This window comes from Palaemon carinicauda, chromosome 39 (genome assembly GCF_036898095.1).
Source record: "Palaemon carinicauda isolate YSFRI2023 chromosome 39, ASM3689809v2, whole genome shotgun sequence".
NCBI lineage: Eukaryota > Metazoa > Arthropoda > Malacostraca > Decapoda > Palaemonidae > Palaemon > Palaemon carinicauda.
Window position 1 is genome coordinate 52,653,414 of NC_090763.1, and position 26,287 is coordinate 52,679,700.

Below are 26,287 nucleotides of genomic sequence, written 5' to 3' on the forward strand. Positions count from 1 at the left end.
TGGCGAACAGGAAGTCAAAGGAGAGTCCAAATAACCAGGCGAGTGTCAAGAAACACTTAGGCTGTCGATGATGATCTCACAATGGCGAGAGAACGAGGCGAGTCACAAAGTGAATAGAGAAGCTCTCTAAAAGGACAATCTAGGCAAGGGTTGAGACGAGAGGAGAAAGTCACGGTGACGAGTGACAAACAAGCGAAGCAGGATAAGACAATGACCTGAAGGCGAACCGTGAGCAGCTAATGAGTGACAAGCACGAGCCTGACAGAAGTGAGATAAATACTGGCGATCTCACGAGGTGTGAAGGTCACGAGACGATGAGTGACGATCGTCCGAGACGAATGACGAGCAGGTGGCGAGAGACTAACAGCTGACTAGTGACCAGAGCCCGAAGGAGCGGCACAACAGTCCTTGACAGGGTTGAAGAGACACCTCATTACCGTGGGGGGGGGGACATCTAGGGTGGCAAGGAGTAATAAATTCCGAAGTCTGACAAAACCCCGGAAGGGAACGTCTGTGCAGTACCTCCAGAGACTGAACCTGTCCGACTGAGTCAGAAGAGAAAAACATAGGTTTCTCGAAGAATGGTCTCTAGGGGGGTTCTCACTCGCGAGCGAGTGAGGAGACCACCCGCAGAAGAGACTCGCCTCGGAATTTGCTCCATCCCCAACAGATGGGTCGGCTCAGCATGGGGGAGAGCATAGTCTTTGGCGACAAAACTTCAACTGATGCGATAAGATGTAGCAGTCAGCAATTCTCCCCGAAAGCAGAAAGGTTGCTAGACAGAAGCTGATGAAGGGAGGTTCTCCCTTGGAAGAGAGAGCAGCCCAACACCCGGGGAGGTTACTTCTCCCTCAGAAGGGAAAGTTGTCCAACCCATGAAGGCAAACCTACAGGCAGCACTATCTAATTCCCGTCAACAAGCATTGTTCAAGTTGAAGGTCTGCATCGAGCGCTACCCGTGAAACATAGCCGAAGCTGGTTTCTGGGTTCACCCCAAAGTGATCACCGGACTAGAACACCGGAAGGAGCCCAGAATGCTACTGCTTTCGTTCCTACGCCCTCTTGCAAGGGACCTCATCTTCATAAAAGAAAGGTCAAAGTCAGCGAGCTGATCTGGAGCTGCCACAAGCGCATTTAAACAGGACTGTGACGGCATAGGGGACAAAGATTCCACAACAATGAACGGCTCTCCTCTTCTATGTCGGCTGTCTTAGCCGAACAAAGAAGTACAGCATTGCTAGCTGAGGATTATAAAAAAATTATGAAAGAATAACTCACTCAGGAGGAGCACCTAATCCGCAGATAGGAGAGGAGTCTCCCAAGAGAACAGAAACATATTAAAGACTGCGCACTCCCTTCGCCTGCTGAGATTGTTGGGGGAAGGAGAGCAGCAGCGTTAAAAAAATAAAATCTATAATTAATCAATTCCGCCGACAAAACTTAATATTTGCGAGAACCACTCAACTCTCCGGAGGAAAGGGGGTTCCTAGAGGGTGAGCGGACAAGATTAAAGGTTATGCACTCCCTCCGCCAGCTAAGAATGGCCGTTGGCCCATTGCCGCAAGAAGAGTGTGCCATTGAGAGCTGAAAATATTAAATTACAAACAGTAATTATTTCAGCTTAATTACTGAAGAAAACCATTCCGGAAAACAACCTAACCCGCGAACAGGGAAGGTGTTCCCTCGCAGAGGATCTGCCGGCCGCCCATGAAACGAGGGAAAGCAACGATGTCAACGAGAAAGAGCAAGACCGAAGTCAAGCTCTGTGAAGGCCACAAGCAGTTTTCCTACAAGAATTCGTAGGGAGGAGAGCAACATTAAAACCCGAACAGAGAAGGAGCAACAAAATGATGACAACTCCCATGCAGCAAAGGCCGAGTCACTCGAAAGGCTACCAGCCTAGGAGTTATCTGTTGTCCAAGGGGGGAAGATCGCAAGAGAAGGTTCTCCGCCCTTGAGAAGCTGCCGTACTATGCTGTCACACAAACAGCAACACTCACTGTAAAGAAAGGCCTAAAGTATATATATAAACATTACAAGATAGCTTGCCCTGCTAGGTGCTAGTCCCAAGCCCGGATAAATAGGGAGGGTTAACGTCAGGAGGGGCATCTGGTTCTGAAAATCTCAACCAAAACTCATGAAATGGAAGCCGTTGTAGATGAACTGATGACCGCTAGGGAGTACCCCGTAGGTGACGCGCAGATACATCGCCCTAACTCTGCGAGAAATAGGCAAGGGCTACTAAAAGTGGGCGAATGCAGTTACAGAAGCGAGCCCCAAATTCTATTAGAAGTTACCGATATGGTGGAGAAGTGGAGAAGCGGAAAGTCCAGATTTTGTGTGCAGGAGACAAGATGGAAGGGAAATAAAACCAGAGATTGGAGCAGGGTATGAATTTTTTTATAGTGGATGTAGAACGTGATCGTAAGATTCGTCCTCGTGAAGAGGAACGCCCCAAGGAGAGCGTTGAGACCTGCGGTCTCGTGACCGTGGGTGCCTTCTAGAAGAAGAGCACTTGGATCATGATGACCTGCGATCCATAAGATCTTCCGATCGTCGCGAATGGCAATCAGGGGAAGAAAGGCCAGAAGGGCGAGACGATGGTGATCCTTGTCCTTTCGCGCTGGTCCCCGGAAGATTTACACTTGCAACCTGCGGGTTCCTTTGTGGAGAAGTAAAGGGTGGAGGGTTAGGGAACAACAAGGTCTCAGGATGGAGAGAGGGTTCGTCGTTAGCAGGGGGCCGTTGGAGAGGCGAACCCACGCGATCACCTCGTCCACGCGTGGAAGGGCCAGGAGAAGGCAACAGATGGACCTCGCAAAGTTCCACAGCGTGAGATGTCAACGGTTCCGGAGAAGGGTCTTTCCTGGCACCATACTGAAGAAGGCGCAGCAGCTCCTCCTTCGAAAGGGGTCCCGAAATCCCTAAGGACGACCACACCTGCAGCAAATCTGAAAGGGAGAATGGCCCTCCAGCAGCAGGAGGAGAAGTTGCTCCTCTGGAGGAAGCAACAACCCTCTCAGTACCCCCGGGTTGCCAAGGAGTTAATCGATCTGTACTCCTACTCGATCGTCCCTTGTGAGAGCGAGAGCGAGGAACTTTTGAGGGAGATTTGGGGGTGCGAGAAAAACGCGCTCTACTCGCCCGAGGGAGAACGGTCATGCTTCTTCGTCTTCTTCCTAAGCAGACCACTCCCTACACACTGCGCAAGGCAAACCCTGCTCCCATCGATGCCCTTGGCAAGCCAGACACAAAGAGTACGGGTCGTCCTCCGACGTCATGAAGGTCCCGCACGCAGCACCCTCACACCCTGGACAAGTTTGCATGATGAAGGCGATCGCAAGAAAAGACAAGCACACCGGAAAAGGAGAAGCAGAATTGAAAAAGTCCAATGACAATCAAGAGGAGATCGGACACGTCCGATCTGTACCGAGTTAAAAGAAAAAATGATGTCTCTCACTGCTGTAAGAGTATACAGTATATAGAGGCGGCTGGGTACCCCTCAGCCAACCCGCACAAGCGGTTAGGCAAGGTTGCCATCTCCCAATTAAAGTCTAATGGCTACCTTTAGCTGCCGGTGAAAGATAATCCATATAAATAACGGAAGGTTCGTTAGTATGGGAACAAATAAAAGGCAACAATTATTACAAATAAATGTAAAAAAAAGATCCCTCAGTTGCGAGAGCAGTGCAACAATATGTCTGTACCCACTGCACCCCTAGAAAAGTGATTATTCTGTGACATGCGGGTGTGCAGGGATTTTCCCCCACACCAGTAGTCATTAACTAACTATCTTGTTAGTCATTAACTAACTATCTTGTTACCAATTCAATAGCCACTAAAGTCACATCCCTATTCTAGAGAAAAAAAAAAAAGCCTTATAGGAGCAAAAAAAGAGAGAGAGAGAGAGAGAGAGAGAGAGAGAGAGAGAGAGAGAGAGAGAGAGAGAGAGAGAGAGAGAGAGAGAGTGTGTGTGTGTGTGTACTATATCCAATAAGGAGGGCTTAAATTTTTCTTTAAATTCAGGGGTAAAATAAGTTCCTTCCTTGGGAAGGGCAAAAAATTAATTTAGAACAGAAAAAATTGCCTTTGCATGGGAAGACAAAAACTTTTTGTCATTCTATGAATTTCATCTAAATTGGTTTATTTTCGCCTTTGATAGTGGCAGTGTAACAAACAAGTACTCATGATGAAGATCTCTTACCACGTCCGAATCACCTGATCACCAAATATGAGACGCAAATGAATGAAAGGCAGTAAATAAGACTATCACATTTAACAAACATGCGTGAGGAGATGGCCACTACCTAACCCCCATTTCACACTTAAGAAATTTAAATTTTTTCCCACTTTCAACAGAATTACAGGACTTTTGTTCTTTCATTAGACATTTTTATTCAATTGACTAGATGAATGTCTTGCAAATGACTCCCTTTTTCATTTTTTTATGTATATATATTTATAAATTTGATTTTCTGTTAAAACATAAAAAATTTTCACTGAATAATTATAATTAATCTACCAAAATTTTGTTTATGAAAACACTTACTTATGCAAATGAGGACATACAGTAGTAAGTGTGTGCCCCATAACTTGAAACCTTAAACCACTAAAATATCAAGTTCATACCTTATACCTCGAAGTGGGATCAATACCATGAGGCTGTCCTTGCATAATCCATGGGTGGTTTAAAAGATCAGTTACTAATATTCTCCGTTTAGGGTCAACCTGAAGCATTAACGAAAGAAGGTTGCGACTTCCGCTACTTAACCATTCGGGCTTTTCATAAATACCAGCCTAAAAAAAAAGAAAAGTTACAGGTATAAAACATCAAAATTTGTGACTACTGGTGCAAACTGTCACTGTATGTATTGCCGAAATTGTGTGCATTTTTTCTTATTTTGAGTCAGACATTTCATTTAGTATGCTGTGTAAATGTTTTGTTGTTATTCCCTTTTTTAAAATGGAGTTTTTATGATAAAACAAAGTTTTATGAATACTTACCTGGCAGTTATATATATATATAGCTGAGTCTCTGACTGCGGCAGAATTAAATCGAAAATCGCGGCAACCGCCTTGTGGTGGTTGTGTGGTTAGATGGTTAACAACCCTTACAGGGTGGTACTTGGAATCATTCCCATTTTCTGTTCCTCAGATTATCTTTGCCCGACCTGTCTCCTGAGGGGAGGTGGGTGGGCTTTAAAATATATATATAACTGCCAGGTAAGTATTCATAAAACTTTGTTTTATCATAAAAACTCCATTTTTATGAATAGAACTTACCTGGCAGTTATATATATATAGCTGATTCACACATTTGGAGGAGGGAAACAGACAGAAAAAACATAGTTGGGGAAACAACAAAAGAGTTGTAGGAGAACAAACACCTTGATTCCTTACCTGCTAAGGTAGCTGACTTCAAAGGTAACTGCCTCTAGAGTCGCTTTCCCTTAGGAGTGTTCAGCCAGGAGTAGACCCGCTACGCTGCAAACAACTCAATCGAGTCTGTCAAAGGGGTAGGACCAACAACTTGACTAGACTTCAGAAAACTACCTTCCCATATAAAAAACCTGCAACCTTACTAAAGCTAACCATCTAACCTTGCAGAAATAGATATAAACTATCTATCTGGACTGAGGGAACCGTACCACAGGACGAGGACCTCAGACAACCAAAAAAAAAACACAAACCCATATACAAGTACATAAACTAAGGTTGAGTGGGGGTAGTAACTCCTTTGCCTAATACAGAAGCCGCAGCTACGTATGGGCCCAAGGTATAACACTTATCATAGTCCACTCTTACCTCTCTGAGGTAATGAGAAGCGAAGACAGAGTTGCTCCTCCAGAACGTTGCGTCCATGATCTGCTTAACTGACATATTTTTCCGATATGCCAGCGAAGCAGCAATGGCCCTTACTTCGTGAGCCCGTACTTTTAACAGGGCGAAGTTTTCTTCCTCACAAAAGAGGTGGGCTTCCCTAATAGTTTCCCTCAGGAAAAAGGACAAAGCGTTCTTTGACAGGGGTTTTTGAGGATCCTTCACTGAACACCATAAGGAGTTGGAAGCACCCCTCACGCTCTTAGTGTGAGCCAAATACGCCTTGAGAGCCCTAACCGGGCAGAGGAGGCTTTCCTGTTCCTGACCTACTAGATCCGTGAGGTTAGGGACTTCAAAAGTCCTAGGCCAGGGTTTCGAAGGGTTCTCATTCTTGGCGAGAAAGTCGAACCTCAAGGAACAAACCGCTCCATTTAGGGTGAAGCCTACACGCTTCTCGATTGCCTGGACCTCGCTGATCCTCCTGGCAGTCGCTAGAGACAAAAGGAAGAGGGTTTTCTTAGTTACATCTCGCAGAGAAGCTTGCGAGATAGGCTCAAACTTCTTGGAGCACAGAAACTTAAGCACCACATCCAGGTTCCAAGAAGGGGGCCTTAAGTGCACCTGCTTCGTTGTCTCAAAAGACCTAATGAGGTCCTGCAAGTCCTTATTCTGAGATAACCCTAAGCCTCTATGCCTAAAGACGGTTGAGAGCATGCTCCTGTATCCTTTAATGGTAGATACAGCCAGCTTAGCATCCTGCCTGAGGTACAAAAGAAAGTCTGCAATCTGGCTCAGAGAGGTAGAGGACGAGGAAACCTTGCGCCTCCTGCACCAAGCTCTAAAGGTCTCCCACTTTGACTGGTAGACTCTTTGTGAAGAGATCCTCCTTGCCCTGGCAATAGCTTTCGCCGCTTGTGCCGAAAAGCCTCGAGATCTAACGAGCTTCTCGACAGTCTGAAGGCAGTCAGATTGAGAGCGAGGGGGTTTTGGTGAAATCTCTCGAAGTGGGGTTGTCTGAGAAGATCTGGACTTGCCGGGAGTCTTCTTGGAAAGTCCATCAGTAACCCTACCACTTCGGTGAACCATTCCCTCGCAGGCCAGAATGGAGCCACTAGGGTCATTCGTCCCGAATCGAAGAGAGCGAACTTCCTGACAACCAGATTGATGATCTTGAACGGGGGAAAGGCATACATGTCCAGCTCCGTCCAATCCATCAAGAAGGCGTCCACTGCAACAGCTTCCTCGTCCGGTACTAGGGAGCAGTAGTTCGGGATCCTCTTGTTTAGACCGGAGGCGAAAAGGTCTATTACTGGTCTGCCCCACAACTTCCAGAGGCTCCGACAGACATGCGGATTGAGAGTCCACTCTGTAGGAAGGACCTGTCCCCTCCTGCTGAGCATGTCTGCCCTGATGTTTCTCTGCCCTTGAACAAACCTTGTCAACAGCTGGGTCTCGTTCTCGTTCGCCCAGAGGAGAAGCTCTCTCGCAGTTGAGAACAGAGAGAGGGAGTGAGTTCCCCCTTGCTTCCTTATGTACGCGAGAGCTGTGGTGTTGTCGGAATTGATCTCCACAGTCTTTCCCGAGACCGAGGTTTTGAAGGCCTTGAGCCCTAACAAAATGGCCATCAACTCCTTCCTGTTGATATGCCAACTGACCTGACTCCCTTCCCAAATACCTGAGACCTCTTTGTTCCCTAGTGTTGCTCCCCAGCCTGACTCGGACGCGTCTGAGAATAACACTAGGTCGGGGTTCTTCTTGAACAAGGAGATCCCTCTTCCCAACAGAGCTGGGTCCAGCCACCACATTAAAAGATCCTTGATCTCTGTCGGGATCGGAAAAGAAAAAGTGTCCTCCTGGATCTTTCTGTTCCAAACCTTTGCGAGGAAGTGTTGCAGAGGCCTTAGGTGCAGTCTCCCCAAAGGGACAAACTGCTCCAGGGAGGATAGAGTTCCCAGCAGACTCATCCACTCCTTCGCTGAGCATTCCTGCTTCCTCAAAAAGTCTTTGACTTTGTCCAGGCACCTGGTCTGCCTCTCCTGGGAGGGAGAAGCCTGAAAAAGAACTGAATTCAGAACTATCCCCAAATAGAGAATACTGTAGTCTGATTCGGCTCGGTCTGAGACTTCCCCCAGTTGACGATGAGTCCCAGGTCCTGAGTGATCGTATAAGTCTTCATTAGGTCCTCCAGACATTTCTCTTTCGACTGCGACCGGATCAGCCAGTCGTCTAGATAGGAGACCCTTATCCCCTCCTGGTGTAACCAGCCTGCCACATTCGCCATAAGTCTGGTGAAGACTTGGGGAGCTGTGCTGAGACCGAAGCAAAGTGCCCTGAACTGGAAGCACTTGCCCTGGAACACAAACCTCAGATATCTCCTCGAAGACGGATGAATGGGGACGTGAAAATAAGCGTCCTGTAGGTCGAGAGAAACCATCCAGTCTCCTGGACGAACTGCAGCCAGCACTGACTGAGTCGTCTCCATGGAGAACTTTGTTTTCTCCACGAAGGCGTTCAGAGAGCTGACATCTAGGACTGGTCTCCATCCACCCGAGTTCTTGGGAACCAGAAACAGGCGATTGTAAAAGCCTGGTGAGGCGAGGTCTTGAACTGGCTCTATTGCTCCCTTGACCAACATCTGGTCGACTAGCTCCAGAAGAGCCTCTCGTTTCCCCGCGTCGGTGTACTGAGCCTTTAAGGCCAGGGGAGAGTTTGAGAAAGGTGGTTTCTTTAAAAAGGGGATCTTGTAACCTTCCTTGACGACTGAGAGGGACCAGGTGTCCGCCCCTCTCCTTCCCCAAGACTGCCAAAAACGAGACAGTCTTGCCCCTACTGGTGTCTGGAGGACTTCCATCTCATTTTTTGGACCGAGGCCTAAACGCACCCCTGCTGGTCCTTGGCCCTGACTCTTGTCTTCTCCCCCTAAAATCCGCTCTCGAGAAGATCATGCCCCGAAAGGGCTGTTGAAACTTCTTCTCCTCCTTCTTCAGAGGAGCAAGAGCAACAGGTAAAGTCTTTCTAGCCGACCGAGACAAAAGGTCCTGAGTAGCCTTCTGAGCCAGAGAAAGTGAGATATCTCTGACCAGAGCTTCAGGAAAAAGATGACGAGAAAAAGGGGCGTAAAGCAGCTCCGACTTCTGGGCAACAGTCACAGATCTAGAGGTGAAGGAGCACAAAAGGGCCCTCTTCTTTAAGACCCCTGCAGAGAAAAGGGAAGCCAATTCATTAGCTCCATCCCTTAGAGCTTTGTCCATGCAGGACATGATACTCGTCAGGTCCTTCTTGTCCTCCAGGAGTTCAGACTTCCTGGCCAGAGTCTCGAGAGACCAGTCCAGGAAGCTGAAAACCTCGAAAACCCTGAAAATTCCCTTGACGAGGTGATCAAGCTCCGACATGGACCACATCACCTTGGCAGAGTTTAAAGCATGCCTTCTTGCCGAGTCCACAAGAGCCGAGAAGTCACCTTGGGAGGAGGAAGGCACTTCTAACCCCAAAGGTTCCCCTGTCTCATACCACATACCGGCCTTGGAAGCGAGCCGGGACGGTGGAAAAGAAAAGGTGGTCTTAACAGCTTGTCTCCGTTCCTCCATCCAATCACCCACTTTAGCGAGAGCTTTCCTGGCCAAAATTGAAAGTTTCATTTTGATGAAGGCCGAAGTCTTAGTAGCTTTCTTCTTGGTAAATTGAGACTGAGGAGAACGAGGGGCCGAAGGTTGAAATGCCTCCCCATAAAGTTCCAAAAGAGAGCGAGAAAGAACCTTGTAATCGCTAGAAGAGTCGGCAGGTTTTTCTTCCTCTTCCGAAATATCTTCGAGGTCCTGCTCAAAGATAACATCCCGAAGAGTTGGGCTGCCAGCAGTCTGGCAGCGAGAGCTGTTTGAATCCTGGCGCCGAGCGCCGCTAACATCCAGTCGGCGAGAGGCGGTATCGTCACGATGACGAGCAGCGGTATCGTCACAATGACGAGAGGCAGTATCGTCACGATGACGAGAAACGGAAGCGTCCTGAAGATGCAGGCTGCCGCAGCCTTGAAAATGCAGACTGCATTCATCCTGTTTCCTAAGAAACGAGGCAGTAACGTCCAGGTGTTTCGAAAGGGAAACGGAATCGTCACGGCGCCGAGAACGAGAGGCAGTATCGTCCTGGCGGCGGGAGGGGGGGGAAGGAAATTCCTGGCAGCGTGCCGATGAAGAGGGTGCACGTTGTCGTACGGCCGACGAAGTGCGCAGAGGTTTCTTGGGAGAGATACTAAAATCTCTCTTAGAAGAAGATCTCTTAACAGGCAAAGAGACGTCCTTACGTCTGACGGACTGAGAAGGGTGGCTGAAAGCTTTAACTAACGATGAAAGTTGTTCCTGCATAACAACCATGAAAGCTTTAGCATCCTCCGCTGGCTCTCGCGGTGCCGAAGACGGCAGTTGTCGTACGGCTTGACTGGGAGCGCTGGCAGAAGAAGCAGGGAGTCTAGCAGGATTAACTGGGCTAAGGACTCTCTGTTTCGCCCTTTTAACAGGAACATCGAAATCGTCTTCCGAAGGATCATGGTCTCTGCTACTCGAACCGGGAGAGGGAGAACGAGACTGCACGTCCCGGTTCCACCCTCTCTTCATAGGTCTTGATTCGTAACGCCAATTACGTCTGGGAGAACGATCAGGCGAAGACACAAACGTATCCGACACGCCTTTCCTACGGCGGTCAAGAGCAGCCTGGGAGATCGCAACAGGACTGTCTGAGGCGACGACTGACCGAGGATAAGCACCTCTCACCCCCTTTCGGCTTTCGACGTACCTTCTCCCTTGGTCCTGGGAGCTTGGTAGAGGTCTAGACCTAGGGGTATGACAGATTCGATCAGTCGCCACCTCCACTGCACTTTCACAAGCACTAATTTCACCAACACCCTTACCTTTAAAGGCCTCCAACTGTGCTTTAATGGCCTCCAATTCAGCAGCTAATTTAGCATACCCAGGGTCATCCGTAGGCACAGGTCCTGTAGAAGGGGCAGGAGCCACTACATATGGGGAAGGAATACCTTCCAAAGGGGTTACAAGCAAAGGGTCAATAGATAAATCTAAGCTAGGCTCACTAGCAGACTTTGACTTTGATTTAGCTCTTCTAACTCTATCAATCTCGAGTTTGCGCACATAGCGCTGCATAGCTAACCAATCATTATCACTTAAAACCTCGCATTCCTTGCATTTATTATCTAAAGCACATTCAAATCCCCTGCAACCCATACAGATAGTGTGAGGGTCAACCGAAAGTTTCGGCAACCTCACCTTGCAAATATCATTCGAACAAACACGATAATGAATTTTCTCACTCATGATAATAAAGGAAAAAAGACAAAAAACAAAAACAACACGATTGCCAAATCCCAACACAGTGTACTTCACCAAAAACGAAGTCCAAAAAGGCGATGAAGGGAAAGCGATCCGAAAAACTCTGAAAGGCGGACCAACGATGTTGTCGATCCGGCCGGCAGAGATAATCTGAGGAACAGAAAATGGGAATGATTCCAAGTACCACCCTGTAAGGGTTGTTAACCATCTAACCACACAACCACCACAAGGCGGTTGCCGCGATTTTCGATTTAATTCTGCCGCAGTCAGAGACTCAGCTATATATATATATAACTGCCAGGTAAGTTCTATTCATAAAATAATTATTTTTGCAATAAAATTGTTAAAGTGTAGCTGTATTTTGTTGATTCCTGGAAGGGTTTGGGAGTCTTACCTCTTCAAGGTCTTGCTATCCGCCCTTAACATCGGGCTTAGAACTTAATATATATTTGTCGAAGTGAAATTCACGACAGTATGATTGAGATAACTAATTGTTTAAAGCTGATTGATCAGATATGCAATTATAAGTTACTAGTGGGGATACATTCTAACTACTCAAAAATTATACAAAAGTATTTTAAAGTTTTTACATACATAGGGGAATTTATTTGCAATAAGTGTGCATATAAATTTTATACATTATTATGCGCTTGCTAAGGTTCTTCCATCAACTCTTCAGATTAATTACTTATTAGCCATTAGTAGGCTAAAGTACCTACTTTAAATAAAAAAATTATATGATAAAAGTGAAGTGTAAAAAACTAAGAAAATCATCACATGTGATAAGAGCTATACAATTATATAGAGTATTGTATTCATATGATCAAAAGTTATAAACACCACTTACATGATATTTTCTTTATATACCATATGCATTAAACTTTTGGCATACTTAAGAAAAAAGTTGCAAGCATAAAGCGGTCAACAAATGATCGAATAAAACTTTGGGGAGGGAAACTTTTTGTCTGGATAGGACAATGAAATAGTAATGAATGGCGAGCGATTGTGACGCAGTTCCGGTAGGCCCTGCTACTGCCTCCGATGCCTTAGATGACCGCGGAGGTAGCAGCAGTAGGGGATTCAGCATTATGAAGCTTCATCTGTGGTGGATAATGTGGGAGGGTGGGCTGTGACACCCTAGCAGTACCAGCTGAACTCGGTTGAGTCCCTTGTTAGGCTGGGAGGAACGTAGAGAGTAGAGGTCCCCTTTTTGTTTTTGTTTCTTTGTTGATGTCGGCTACCCTCCAAAATTGGGGGAAGGGCCTTGGTATATGTATGTATGTATGTAGGACAATGATCATAAAGTGATAGTACCAATAACAATATAATATATAATGCCAAATTTCATTACCTTTATTTTCAAAATAAAATGTTCATGAGTATGCTTTATGGTCAGTACGATTAAACACAAGCTTTTAATTTGTTACTGCAAGTGAGTTAAAATTAATTAGTGACACATTCCAGTCTCACAAGGAATGGAGAGGAAACCCAAACCACCTTACTGTATTAGCAAAAAAATTAAAATTTATAGAGTAAAGCAAATTATGGTTAACTAATTATATCAGCAATGATACACTAATTATTCTACACCAACGTTAAACCTTTCACAAACAAGGTTGAACAATTCACAAAATCATGCAGAACTAAACCTTACCCAATAAATCCACTCAAAATATCAGTCAGCTTTGTAAAAAAGATAAGAAAGTAGGAATAGAGTAACAACAAGGCTAATGATGAAATATTTATGGTAAAAATAACAGGATTTTTTCAAATAAAATTATTTCAATACTTACCTTCAAATCATAATTCACAACCTTGGAATACAAACATAAGAAACAAAAATACTACCCTTCACATCATCTTGGCCCTCCAGTTACAGCCATTGCACTAAGACCCCTGTAGAAAAGTGCATGAACTTGCCCCATCAGTTCAGTTTTCCTATAATTCTTATACCAGCGTTAATTAAAGCTCTGAGTTGATATTAAATTAATGACCATCAAAAAAGAGTAGGACGGTCAGCTGATAAGAACTGAATGCATTATAAATATTATAGCAGCAGTAGGGGATTCAGCATTATGAAGATTCATCTGTGGTGGATAATGTGGGAGGGTGGGCTGTGACACCCTAGCAGTACCAGCTGAACTCGGTTGAGTCCCTTGTTAGGCTGGGAGGAACGTAGAGAGTAGAGGTCCCCTTTTTGTTTTTGTTTCTTTGTTGATGTCGGCTACCCCCCAAAATTGGGGGAAGTGCCATGGTATATGTATGTATGCATAGTTGATTTTACAACGAAAATCTTGTTCATCTCCATGAAGCCTACTTTTATATCAGGAGGTGAATCGCCAATTCCCCAGAAGGTGGAAAAGTGTAATCAATATACTAAATGCCAACCAATGCAGCATACAAATATTCATACCTAACATTACATTAACCCTTTTACCCCCAGGCTCTTTGGAAATTTCCAACCCTTAATCCCCAAGGGGTTATTTTTTCCCCAGTACATTTTGCAGTATATTTCTTTTAAATTGCTCTAACAGCCTTAATTTTTGTCATAGAGAGGTCAGGTTGGTCTCATTCTCTTGGAAAATGCCTGCATTTTTCTCAAAAAATTATCCAAAATATGATAAAAAAAATTTTTATAGCATTTTTTTGCAAGGACGTACCAGTACATCCATGGGGGTAAAGGGATGAGTTTTGTGAAACGTACCAGTACGTCCTTTGGGGGTAAAAGGGTTAAACATACACACAATCTCGTTTCAACATTTAAAAACATCCTAGCAAAGACAGGCATAGAATAAGTTTCAGTCAAGTCAACAACAAAATTACACAAAATCTCTCACTTTCTCACAAGAGAATTTCCTAACCCCGTTGAAGGAACTGTAAATGAATACGTACAGAACTATAAACTAGGCTCTACCTCAGCAACTGATTGAACAGCAGCAATCTAAAGCTATAATAAAGAAACTGAACCTTTGCAACTTTACAAACAAAATTGAGAAATACCTCATCTTACATAAACCTAAAATAACTTAACTAGAAATAATGTCAGAGGATAATTAAGCAAGACCAAGCCCTCTTTTGAAGCTATAGGACCTTTTGCATAAATCTTCCTATGTTCTTAAAAGGCTTCTTACAAGGGACATTCAGCAAAACTATATTTGAATAATGATCTGCAGCCTCCACCATACCTAAAAATGTATCACCAAGTTAAGAAATTAAATTATGGAAAATATCTTGAATATCATGCGCTTTGATTCTCAAAAAGGAAAAATATGACTCTTGTAACCTAGGAAGAACTTGATAAAAAATCTGGTAAAAATGCTGAAAGCCTATGACAAACTATAGAACCTGGGTTCGTAGAAAAAAATGGATGTAATTATACTTAAGTAAAGCTTTGCATCAAATATCAAAGATAACCTTATTCCTTTGGAGGATGACTATGTGCTTGCCCTTAGAAATTATAAGAGATGGAGGCTTTAGCACAGTCCTAATTTTACAGAGCAGCCTCACTTTTCTCTTTTGGCTGGTCGAGATCGGACGTGTCCGCTCTCCGCCTCTTCCCAAGGCTCGCCATTAGACATACAACCATTGCTTTACGCGCTTCCTTTCTCTTTTCATGTGCGAGTGTGCTCCTCCTCCTATCGCTCCTATGCATACCTGTCCTGGTCGTGAAGGTCGCCCTTGCGGCACTTTCATGACCACCATGGACACAGACTCCCATCGGTAGTTTCCTGCCGGCCGGAGGAGGGCCGTGGGTCACTGCGATCAGGCTTCACCCTGTGAGGAGTGGTCTGCCTCCTAGTGAGAGAAGTTTGGGAAGAAGAAAGCCAAGAGATCTCTCTCCTCCTGGAGTCTGCCTCCGCAGGGAAAAGAGCTCGGGAGTCTTCTTCCCAAACCACTGGATTGCTCCCCAAAGCTCCTCCTTGCCCACCTTCTGCTGGGAGTCGGTCGAGTAGGAGCATAAATCTTCTAGACACCCTCGATCTAGGGCACACCACTCAAGATCAAGAGCTTCACGCTCAAGCGTAAGTTCCACTTCGCACTCCTCTAGAGACACACGATCACGATCATAGGCATCACGCTTGCGATTACAATCACAGGCTTCGCTCTCATCTCATGATCACGAGCTTTGCGCTCAGTCTTACGCTAAGCACTCGCAATCAAGACGATCATGATCGAAAGACCGTCACTCTCTAGACGATTACGATCTAAGCATTCCAAACACTCTAGATCGAGGAGACTATCTACAAGAGGACATCGCAGACGTGCGCGCTCTACATCCGCGCACGGCACTGGATCTCCTGACCCTCATTTCGATCAAAGTTCTGTTCCTTCAGTGTTCAGATCAACACCACCTTGACCTAACACCAATGGGATACAGGGCACTGACACTGACCCACCTACCGGACCTCTCCCTTTAACACCGGTCAAGTCAGGTGACAGGATGACGGCCAAGCAGAGGAGGATGAAGCATGTAACACCACCACACGCAGCATCTATCTACGTACTAACAGCGACATTGGTTCTCCTCGGGAGATTACCATCCATCCCTTTGACCCAAAACCCATTGAAGTTGTTCTTCCGGATCAACGCCTTGTATCTCTCCCCCTCGAGGAGGAAGATATCACATCTCCCGAACCACAGAAGCCTAAGGAACCACAAGTTTCTTTGGAAACTATGACCCTGAAGAAAGGCTTTCCTCCTAAGAAGGAATCTAAAGATTCCAAATCTGTTCCAAAGAATTTCAAGGCGAGGGAAGCTCAGAGACAGGAACAAGCGACGGGGTTTCCCGAGGCAGGACCATCTCAGGTTCCAGATGACGACACTGACCTACCCCAGGCTTTCTCAGACAAAAGTCCGGAGGTAGATGAATTCCAGGACGCGGACAAAGAATGCCTCCCTAAAGCGGCGAGTCCAAAATTCCACTCTGAAGTCGAGAGTAAAGAGTCGGAACATGCCTTCTGGCAAGTCCTTGCGTGCATGAGGACCTTCAACAAGTTATCAGATCCCTGCTTTGCACCATAAGAAGGCAAGGACATGGTTCTGGATCAGATCCTTGGATCTCAGAAGCCACCCAAGACCAGTGCTGCTTTTCCTTGGTCAAAAGGTCTTAAAGCAGCCAGAGGAAAAGTTATCTCTCAGATAGCAGGCGCCTCTAGCTATCTTAGAGCAGGATCTCCCACTTGATCTTTGCCACTTCCTTATGTACTCCACAGGAAGTATTACAAGATTCAGGACGATTCTCGTCCTACCCTGACTCTAGACCTGTCGGTGGAATCTCTCACACCGAACGTTCCACTGCAGAGACCAGCCTCCTTAGGAGCCTCCCTTTCTACCTCTGAGCTACTCAACATAATGCAAGGCGCGAGGTATGCCATGCAGGCTGCTTCGTGGCTCAATCTATGGTTCGGGTCTCTGGGCCACATTGTTCGCTCTGAGGATCTTTCCAAGGAGACAATCAGGCGGTCCTTGGAATCTTTCATGTCCAGTACCCGTACCTTGGAATTCATTCACCATCACACGGTCAACTTGTAGGCGAATGTGATTCTGAAGCGAAGGGATACAGTGATAGGAAGCTTCCACAGCCAGGTACCGAACCTTCAGAACTCAAACCTCGAGGGACTTTCCCTCTTCAATCTTAAAGTGCTTTAAAGAGCAGCTGACAGGTGGAGAAAAGCCTCCAAGGATTCTCTCCTCAACAGCCATGACTCAAGGTCATCAGTCTCGACTTTTTGGGAGGGCTCCTCGACACCCCCAGAGACCAGACCAGAAAGGTGGGAAATCCTTCAGAGGAAGGAAAGGTGGTAGAGGAAGCAGCCAAGGTGGGCCCTCCTGCTAGGGAGGGCAATCCTCTCATAACACCACCACTGGAAGGATGCCTGCAATGCCTCTGGCTGATGTGGCAGCACCACGGGATTGATCCCTGGACGATCGCAGTGGTCAGTTCAGGATATCACATCCCTTTCATACAATCTCCCCCTCCTCTGACTCGAAATCCAATTCCTCCAAGTCCTATGCAAAGGGATCAGCTAAGAAGCTGGCCCAAAGTCCAGACCATGCTGCAGAAGAGCGCTCTCCAAGAGGTCTCCAGGCTTCTACAGCCAACTTTTTCTGGTGTAAAAGGCGACTGGAGGATGGAGACCAGTCACAGATCTCTCACCCCTGAAAAAGTTTGTTCTTCAAACTTCATTTAGTATGGAGATGGCAGTCAAGATCATTCAAGCAATAAGAACAATGGACTTCATGTGCATATTGGACCTCCAGGACGCATACTTCCAGATCCCAGTCCATCCATCTTCAAGGAAATATCTAAGGTTCATACACAATGGAAGACACTATCAATAAAATGTTCTGTTTCGGTCTCTCAACAGAACCCCAGGTCTTCACCATGGTGTTCGCCCTAGTGTCAACATGGGCTTACAAGAACGGCATTCATATCCTACGATACATAGACGACTGGCTAGTTCTGGCAGACTCGAAGATGACCCTTCTTCATCATTGAGATATGCTTCTCGAGTTTTGTCAGGATCTGGGATCGTGATAAATCTCAAGAAGTCATCACTGCTTCCATCACAGAGAATAGTGTACCTCGGTATGTTAATACTGTAGACACCGTCATACAAAAAGCTTTTCCAGCAGACGACAAAGTACACAGACTGAGAGAAGTGGCTTGTCTCTTCCTCAGATGAGAAAACATGCCAGCCCAACAGTGGTTGTGCCTCCTAGGTCATCTAACCTCCCTAATCCATCTTGTTCCCAACAGTCGCCTCAGGATAAGATCCCTGCAATGGCATCTAGAGTCCTTGTGGAACCAGCACACTGGATCCCAGGACACCCTAGTGCCAATGGGCCAGGAACAACTAACGTATCTGCAATGGTGGGTGGCAGAGGAGAATCTCTGCAAAGGCCAAGATCTTCTTGTCCCTCCTCCGGATTTGTTGTTCTTCACAGACGACAGCACATAAATCTCTTAAGAGGTGAGAGCAGCATTTCTAGCTCTCCAACAGTTCCATCAGCTGCTGGCAGGTCACTCGGTGGTTTCGATGAGCCATAACACCACAGTAGTGGCTTACATAAAAAAAAAACAAGGCGGTACTTTTACTTTTACTAAAATGGTCAGGAGATCATTCAGTAACAATGTCAGCTTGTTTCATTCCGGGCAAAAGGAATGTGCTCGTAGACAATCTGAGCAGAGCGACTCGGATAGTGGGTTCCGAATGGTGTTTGAATCCTCTGACAGCCTAAAAAGTCCTGACTTTATGGGATTCCCCAACTCTGGACCTGTTTGCAACATCTCTGAACTTCAGGCTCCCGCTTTTCTGTTTCTCAGTCCCGGACCCTCGGGCTCTATGGCAGGATGCATTCCAACAACGGTGGGACAACATCAGTGTGTACGCCTTTCCCCCATTTTGTCTGATTAGACGCTTGCTCAACAAGACCAGGGCATCCAAAAATCTAATGATGACCCTCACAGCTCCGCTATGACATCATGCAGAATGGTTTCTGAACCTTCTGCAACTGGTAGTAGATCAACCCAGAGAACTTCCTCCACGTCCAAATCTACTCAAACAACCACACGCCAACATCTATTGCAAGAACGTCCAGTCGCTTCGGCTTCACGTCAGGAGACTATCCAGTCTCTCCTCTCACAGAGAGACTTTTTGTGACAAGCTGCGAAAAGAATGTCCAAACATCTGTGTAAGTCCTCCACCACAGTGTACCAGGTCAAGTGGACATTCTTCAGTGGTTGGTGTCGCGGAAGGGGTATCTCTCCCCTCAATGCCACTATTCCTGCAATAGCGGAGTTTCTTATTTACCTTCGAGTGGAAAAACTCCTTTCAGTTTCGGCTGTGAAAGGCTATCGCTCAGCCTTAAGCCTAGCCTTTAAAGTGAATAGAGTAGATCTTTCCTCTTCGTTGGAGTTTTCTTTATTCATACGGAGTTAAGATATCACTTGCCTCCAGTCAGAGATTAGACCTCTTCCTTGGAACATGGTTTGCGTCCTGAGGTTCTTTAAGGGTCCTACTAACAAACCACTACTCCATGGAACGGACCGTAATCTCACTTTGAAGATGGCTAAACTACATGGTCTCTCGTATGACATCGTCCATTCAAGGGAAAGGGGGGAAGTGACACTCGGCTTCATCCCTGAGTTTACTGCTAAGAATGGAGTGTCTCCGTATTGTAACCAATGACCCAGATCAACTGTTACTTTGCCCAGTAAAGAGTTTAAGATATCATCTTAAACACACGGCAGTGACAAGACCCCAGCTTTCAGCCTTATTTGTAAGCTCGGGCAGAACGAAGAGGAGGGTCATCGAGAACACTATCTCTTCTTGGATTCGTAAAGTCATAGAGTTGGCTCTCCAACAAGATCCTCCTCCAGCTCAACAACCTAAAGCTCATGATGGCATGGGCAGCAGCACGTTCCTGGCACTTAAGAGTAACTACACAGTTTCTCAAGTGTTACAAACGGGGGTGTGGAAGCAGCAAACAACCTGCACCGCCCACTGGAAGCAAGTCTAGAGGCAATAATTGTAAGAAGTATTAGCAGTATATCTTCCTTCTCTTCGTTTGCGTTGGAGATAGTAACTTCTCATTGAAGGCAGATCCATCTTTGGTAGCCACAGTGACTGATTTTAAACTGTCCTTGTACAAGTGAAGGACCTTCTTCACCAAGTAAATCGTTAATTGGTTTTTGTTCTTAGAGTTGCTCAAGAAACAATTAAGTGGCATGTTGAATTAAGTCATATAACAATTCATACTTGTTTCTGTACATTTGTACTGAATATTGTTTATTGCCTATTGGAGAACGTGTGTTTTTGGATGCATTAATATCAATTAGTTGTTGAGATGGCACTTTTAATGAAATTAAGAATATAAAACAACAAAGGCTTATTAAGATTGCAAGAACAGGAAAGTAAACAAGCATTGCAAGCAAGCATTAACATTGGTGTTAAAATAAGGAATGGTGTAAGTAATTACACAGGTGAAATGAAATTCATAAGCGTGCAGTTTTTCACCAATTGCATGAAGAAATTGTTAAGATGAGTTATTCTTAAGAAAACTGTGATTATTGGTTGGATGGAGTTTTAAAATTGAGTTATTAACCCTTTTACCCCCAGGCTATTTGGAAATTTCCATCCCATTAACCCCCAAGGGGTTATTTTTTTCCCAGCACATTTTGCAGCATATTTTTTTTAAATTGCTCTAACAGCCTTAATTTTTGTCATAGAGAGGTCAGGTTGGTCTCATTCTCTTGGAAAATGCCTGAATTTTCTCAAAAATTATCAAAAATATGAAAAAAAAAATTTTTATAGCATTTTTTTGCAAGGACGTACCGGTACGTCCATGGGGGTAAAGGGATGGCTTTTGTGAAACGTACCAGTGCGTCCTTTGGGGGTAAAAGGGTTAAAAGACTCCAAGTTTTTACCACTGCATATATAGTATCCTAAGAGTAATTTTAAAATTATTCTTCACCTTTAGGGCTCTCGTTGAAATTCTGCTGCTATTGTGTTATTGGGGCCTTTGTCTGGCAAAAAAGGACTACATTGAATCCCTTTCTCTGGTTAAGAATAATTTATCAATAAGTAAATGGCACTCTACATTAAGCATATTTCTCAACTTCCAGAGACCAGCAATAACCAAACATCACAAATTTTTAAGTAATTTGTATTTTTCCTAACATACTTACCTAGAACTACCTTCTTAGGAGTTACTGGTTAACTCTACCTAACCGACCAGCTTTTTGAATAGTTTATCTCCCTCTTCCCGTTTTCCACCAAACCTGCATTTTAGCCTTACTTTCTTACTGAAAAGCCTTCAATATTCATTAACATACGACACTGCAGCCAAATTGAAAGGCTCCCTAAGTGACGGCATTGCTATGGCCATGAAAATACAAAATTCAGGAAAGCATAGAGAAAATTAGATTGAAATAATTACAAACGATGAACCGGATACAGAAATAAAGAAGAGTATTTGTAAACCCTTTTAATATTACCTACCTGAATTTTTCTGTACAGAGCACCAAGATTTTCATCATCAAACGGAAGAAAGCCACATAACAAAGCATACAGCAATACACCCATACTCCATATATCTGCCTCAGAACCTACAAAAAGAAAAAGAAGTGTAAACACAATGAACAAAACTGCAAGTCTAACTATCACTATTGTCATAACACTCAACATGAACTAAAGCTAAAATATTTTTTTCCGTTTTTTTTTTCTCCCTAAAGGCCGTGTCCCACAGAACTAAGGATGAAATACAAATGAAGTCAGGATGCAAATTTTGCTAGTTTCCAGCCATTCACAGCAAAATGCACTTTCTTTCCACAATACTGTACGAACGAACCTTATGAATAACACATATTGAGAATGTGTGGCTGATGTATTACAAAAGTGGGAAGCATTGCGGAAACCGTCCAGTAGATTAAAAAATTCTTATTGGTTGCATCTCTGCATTTTCAGTGAACTTTATCTCAATTTTTATTTCAAGTTCATTTTCAGTCTTACATTTCTGCTTTCTCTATTAAAATCTATCAACTTTTTCAATTCTATCCATATATATATATGTATGTATGTACAGTATATATATATATATATATATATATATATATATATATATATATATATATATATATATATATATATATATATTCTAACCATTATTTCTGAAAATTTAAGAGCTATTTCAGTCTGTTTTTTGTTACCATATAATAATCGCACCGATCTCTCAAGCCAATGGCGACGTTCCCTACCCGAGGCATTACTCAAACCCCCCCTGACACCCCCAGCTTGGAAACGTAGGGAACCACACATTTCACCATAACACCAACCAAAATACTTGCGATCCTAGTCCTTATTCATGATTAGGTAAGGTCTATTTAGAGTATTTCTATGTTAGCATACTACTCAAATCACAGAGAAAGCCTCTCCGCTTCCGAGTAACCTACGGAATTCAACATCATGATCTTGGTCAAGGGAATCTGTAGGTTCACAGCCCCTGAGCCTAACCTTATCATCCCCTTCATCCTGATCAGACCCATAATAATGAAACTCCTGGCACTCTTGGCTAAACTCTGATTACTAACTCCCTTTGGTCTAAAGCCTAAACCATGAACTCTCAACCCTCACCTTAGTGCTCCCTGGCACTGTTATGGGAACACAAGGGGTTGTGGGTAAATTATCAGCACACACCAGCCCGGACCTGTTCCCCCTAGGCTTAAGCCATGTCAAGTTCCAAAGAAAGGGTATATGTCATACTCTTAACCTGGCCAGTCTACAGGTGCCTGGTGAGGACCTGAAAAGTAATCCATACGATTATTAGACATTCTGTTAAAAGCAAATTTTAATTTCTCTGTCCAATTATTAGATTTAAGACATATCCTTGTTTAAAATTTGCTGCAAAGACTGAACCGTCTGTTCATAACTCGCTTCATAAGAATTTAACCAGCATCACTGGTGCACAAAACCAAAGAATCAGAGCCCATAGCAGACAGATCAAGGAAATCCACATTAGCCGAAGTCTTTTCCCTCTCTTCAAAGGCCCTCTTACGTTGTAAAGACCTTTGATGTTTAACGTACCCTGACATCTTACTCTCGGGCCATGAACAACGCAAGTCGCAAAGTGATGGTAAAACACACACCTTAGGATCATATTTCCTACAGCTCATACAAATACCGCAAGAAGGGTAGCTCCTAACAGGATTCGAGAGGGGACTTGCCAAAGAATCTTGAGATTCCATCGAAGAAAAGCCAGTTACACAAAAAATTACAAATATAATGACAATTCAAACAAAAATGCCATGAACATAGGTAATTGGTTATATTAAGAATGAACAAACACCATTGAACTAAGGAGCTAAGGAGCAAAATAAAAAAGTTTTATTGGAATTTTTCCAATGACAGGACAAGAATAGGAGATAGCAGTTTCTGAGATTCACGGCCAGATAAATTATGCTAAGGTAATATTTAATAAATTAACCGATTCAGTTAGTGATAGGGAACACCGTTCAACAGAGACAACTATTTTACCTCAAGTTCTCATGGAAAGAGATTCTCCCTCCAAGCAGTAAACCCCTACTAGAAGATTGGAAACTTTCCTATATCCAAACCAAAGAAGAAGTATGTTAACCCTTTTACCCCCAGGCTATTTGGAAATTTCCAACCCTTAACCCCCAGGGGTTATTTTTTTCCCAGCACATTTTGCAGTATATCTTTTTAAAATTGCTCTAACAGGCTTAATTTTTGTCATAGAGAGGTCAGGTTGGTCTCATTCTCTTGGAAAATGCCTGAATTTTCTAAAAAAAAATTATCAAAAAATATGAAAAACTAATTTTTATAGCATTTTTTTGCAAGGACGTACCGGTACGTCCATGGGGGTAAAGGGATGTGTTTTGTGAAACGTAACAGTACGTCCTTTGGGGGTAAAAGGGTTAATTACCTCACAGAATAGACAATGCACACTGATAGGAGATGGAAAAGGAAATCAGTATTGAAACTTGCACATTAGCACCAGTGCTCAGCACTGCACCTACTCAAACACTAACTGCAACAACTCCTAAAGTCCTGCTGATAGGCATGCATCATAATGGATGCTCTCTTTTCTTTATCTACGAGGGATTGTACCACCAACAAAATTTTGGGGTCACAAATGGTGTTAGGCTGGGAGGAACGTAGAGAGTAGAGGTCCCCTTAATGTTTTTGTTTCTCTGTTGATGTCGGCTACCCCCCAAAATTGGGGGAAGTGCCATGGTATATGTATGTATGTACAAATGGTGTAACTATCAGTAATAGATGAAAACTATTTAAATTAACAAACTACTTTTGAGAAATCAGTAAAACCTCTAAAATTTCTTACAGCATTCATGTCTATCAAACATCAATCATTAGTCTACAATTTTGTTGCATAACATCACATTCCTGTATTCTCTACCAGGAGACAGAATTTTCAACTTACCTAAGTACTGCCTACCAGAAACTAATTCTGGCGCTGCGTATGCAGGAGAACCACAACAGGTGGCCAAATGCTGATCCATTCCACCCGCAGGATTAGCACACAGCCCAAAATCAATCAACTTTAAATTCTGATCATCATCCAGTAGAAGGTTTTCCTGTAAAAAAAAAAATACTACTTGAAATGGGAAAAATAATTCAAATGAAGGCATGCATAAAAACCAAAAACTTTTAATGCAATTTGTAATTTACCTAGCTATAAAAACCAAAAATTTTTAATACAATTTGTATTTTACCTAGCTATAAAAACCAAAAATTTTTAATACAATTTGTATTTTACCTGGCTATAAAAACCAAAAATTTTTAATACAATTTGTATTTTACCTAGCTATAAAAACCAAAAATTTTTAATACAATTTGTATTTTACCTAGCTATACAAACCAGTCATTTATATGCGTTTACTGGATGCCTGAAAACTTTAAATCAATCAATCCTATGCCAAATTTCTACAATCAGAAAGGAAGAAAGAAAAAAGATGCCTAACTGGCAACTATATAATAAGCTACTAGGCAACTCCATTGCTGGGCAGCGCTACGAAGCAAGCTTCCCTCTATCCTGGTCGAGACGTGGGGTGGATGATGCTGGACCTTTGCATAAATGATTTGGGCTTGTATGGCTAGAAAAAAAATACAAATACTAAAAATATCACAAATTTTAAGTAATTTGTATTTTTCCTATCATACTTACCTCGAATTACTTTCTTAGGAGTACCTGGAAATCTCTTCTCATGCGACCAGAGTTTTGTGAAGTTTACCCTACTTCCGTTTTCTGTGAAGGCTAACCTAAGACCGCGAGGGTTCCGACTCAATCCGCCCAGCGGAGGGAGTCGCAGCCTCGTCGTGCCCTCAAAAGTGGCACCACGGACCCTGGAGAAGGAGAGACAGCTTCCTCCGTCGGGCAAGCCCACGGAAGCCACGTCCTCCATGATTAAGGACAGACAGAGGACGGAGCCCCTCGCCGCCATGGCAATGCCCGTCCTGCGTCCAGAGCCTTACGCGGAGGCATCCGCCTGTGGGATTCCCTCTAGAGAAGTAGGCCGCCAAACGGAGGACATCGACGAAGTTTCCGTGTTGGAACAAATGTAGTTTACTCAAACGCGGACACAAACTTCCAAGGCATTTATATGAGGAGTCTTCTTTAGGTCTCCATTGAGAGGAAGTCACCTTAAGCTCTATACTATAAAGGAATGGACAAATAAAATACTCTAAACAATAAAGGAATGGACAAATAAAATACTCTAAACCATAAAGGAATGGATAAATATAATATTCTAAACCATAAAGGAATGGACAAATAAAATACTCTAAACCATAAAGGAATGGACAAATAAAATGAATAAGTAAACCATAAAGGAATGGACAAATAAAATAATCTAAACCATAAAGGAATGGACAAATAAAATACTCTAAACCATAAAGGAATGGACAAATAAAATACTCCAAACCATAAAGGAATGGACAAATAAAATACTCTAAACCAATTTGACCAGCCAGCCCGCTCGTGAAGAGGCAGGGCCGAAATGTCAAAGGGAACTAAGTTATTGACCTAACTGGAGATGACACTGTCAAGAATGTGCATCAAGATAATTATGTCAACATACGAAACATAATGGGTACAAACAAGTAATTCTCATCTGTATTAGGGTATAGTCAGCAAGAGTACTTCCAGGCCTAAAGATATGGGCTGATTCATTCACTTTTTCCGACGCTTCCAAACAAGACGCTAGAACCTTGAGAGGGCTACATCAGCTGAACTGGTGCCCGCGCGCTTAATAGGGTCCGGTGGGTCAGTGATGGTAGAGATCATGAGTCTCTGGAATAGGCTATTCGTCTGCGGTACCCCACGGTTGCGGAAAGACTACACGTGTCATTTGCTCAAGAGGTGGGGGGGGGGGAACCTGGCAGCGCTCCCCCTTACAATGCAGAGGAAAGCTGATGCTGTAACAAAGGCTTGAACATCCCATAAGGGAAAAGAATATATATTAGCGGCTGTGCCACAACGATAATGTATATCCTAAGGAGAAAGTATCTAAAATCTATTGGTAAAGTCTAGTAAATAATAGTGGCCTATTAAGGTGGTCTGCCTCTTGTAGACCCCGCACTAATGACTTGGGG

The 26,287-nt window shown here is 43.9% G+C and overlaps 1 protein-coding gene across 5 annotated transcripts in view; it reads right to left on the reverse strand.

The window, feature by feature from the left end:
- The window catches only part of LOC137631182 (maternal embryonic leucine zipper kinase-like), a 111,171-nt gene that overhangs the window by 50,114 nt on the left and 34,770 nt on the right, over positions 1-26,287 (reverse strand). For all 5 annotated transcript variants that reach the window (XM_068362909.1, XM_068362910.1, XM_068362912.1 and 2 more), the window contains exons 5-7: positions 24,117-24,270; positions 21,161-21,267; positions 4,630-4,797 (exon numbers count right to left, since the gene is read on the reverse strand). In XM_068362909.1, the coding sequence (XP_068219010.1) occupies positions 4,630-4,797; positions 21,161-21,267; positions 24,117-24,270 (429 nt within the window). The remainder of the gene's footprint in view (positions 1-4,629; positions 4,798-21,160; positions 21,268-24,116; positions 24,271-26,287) is intronic.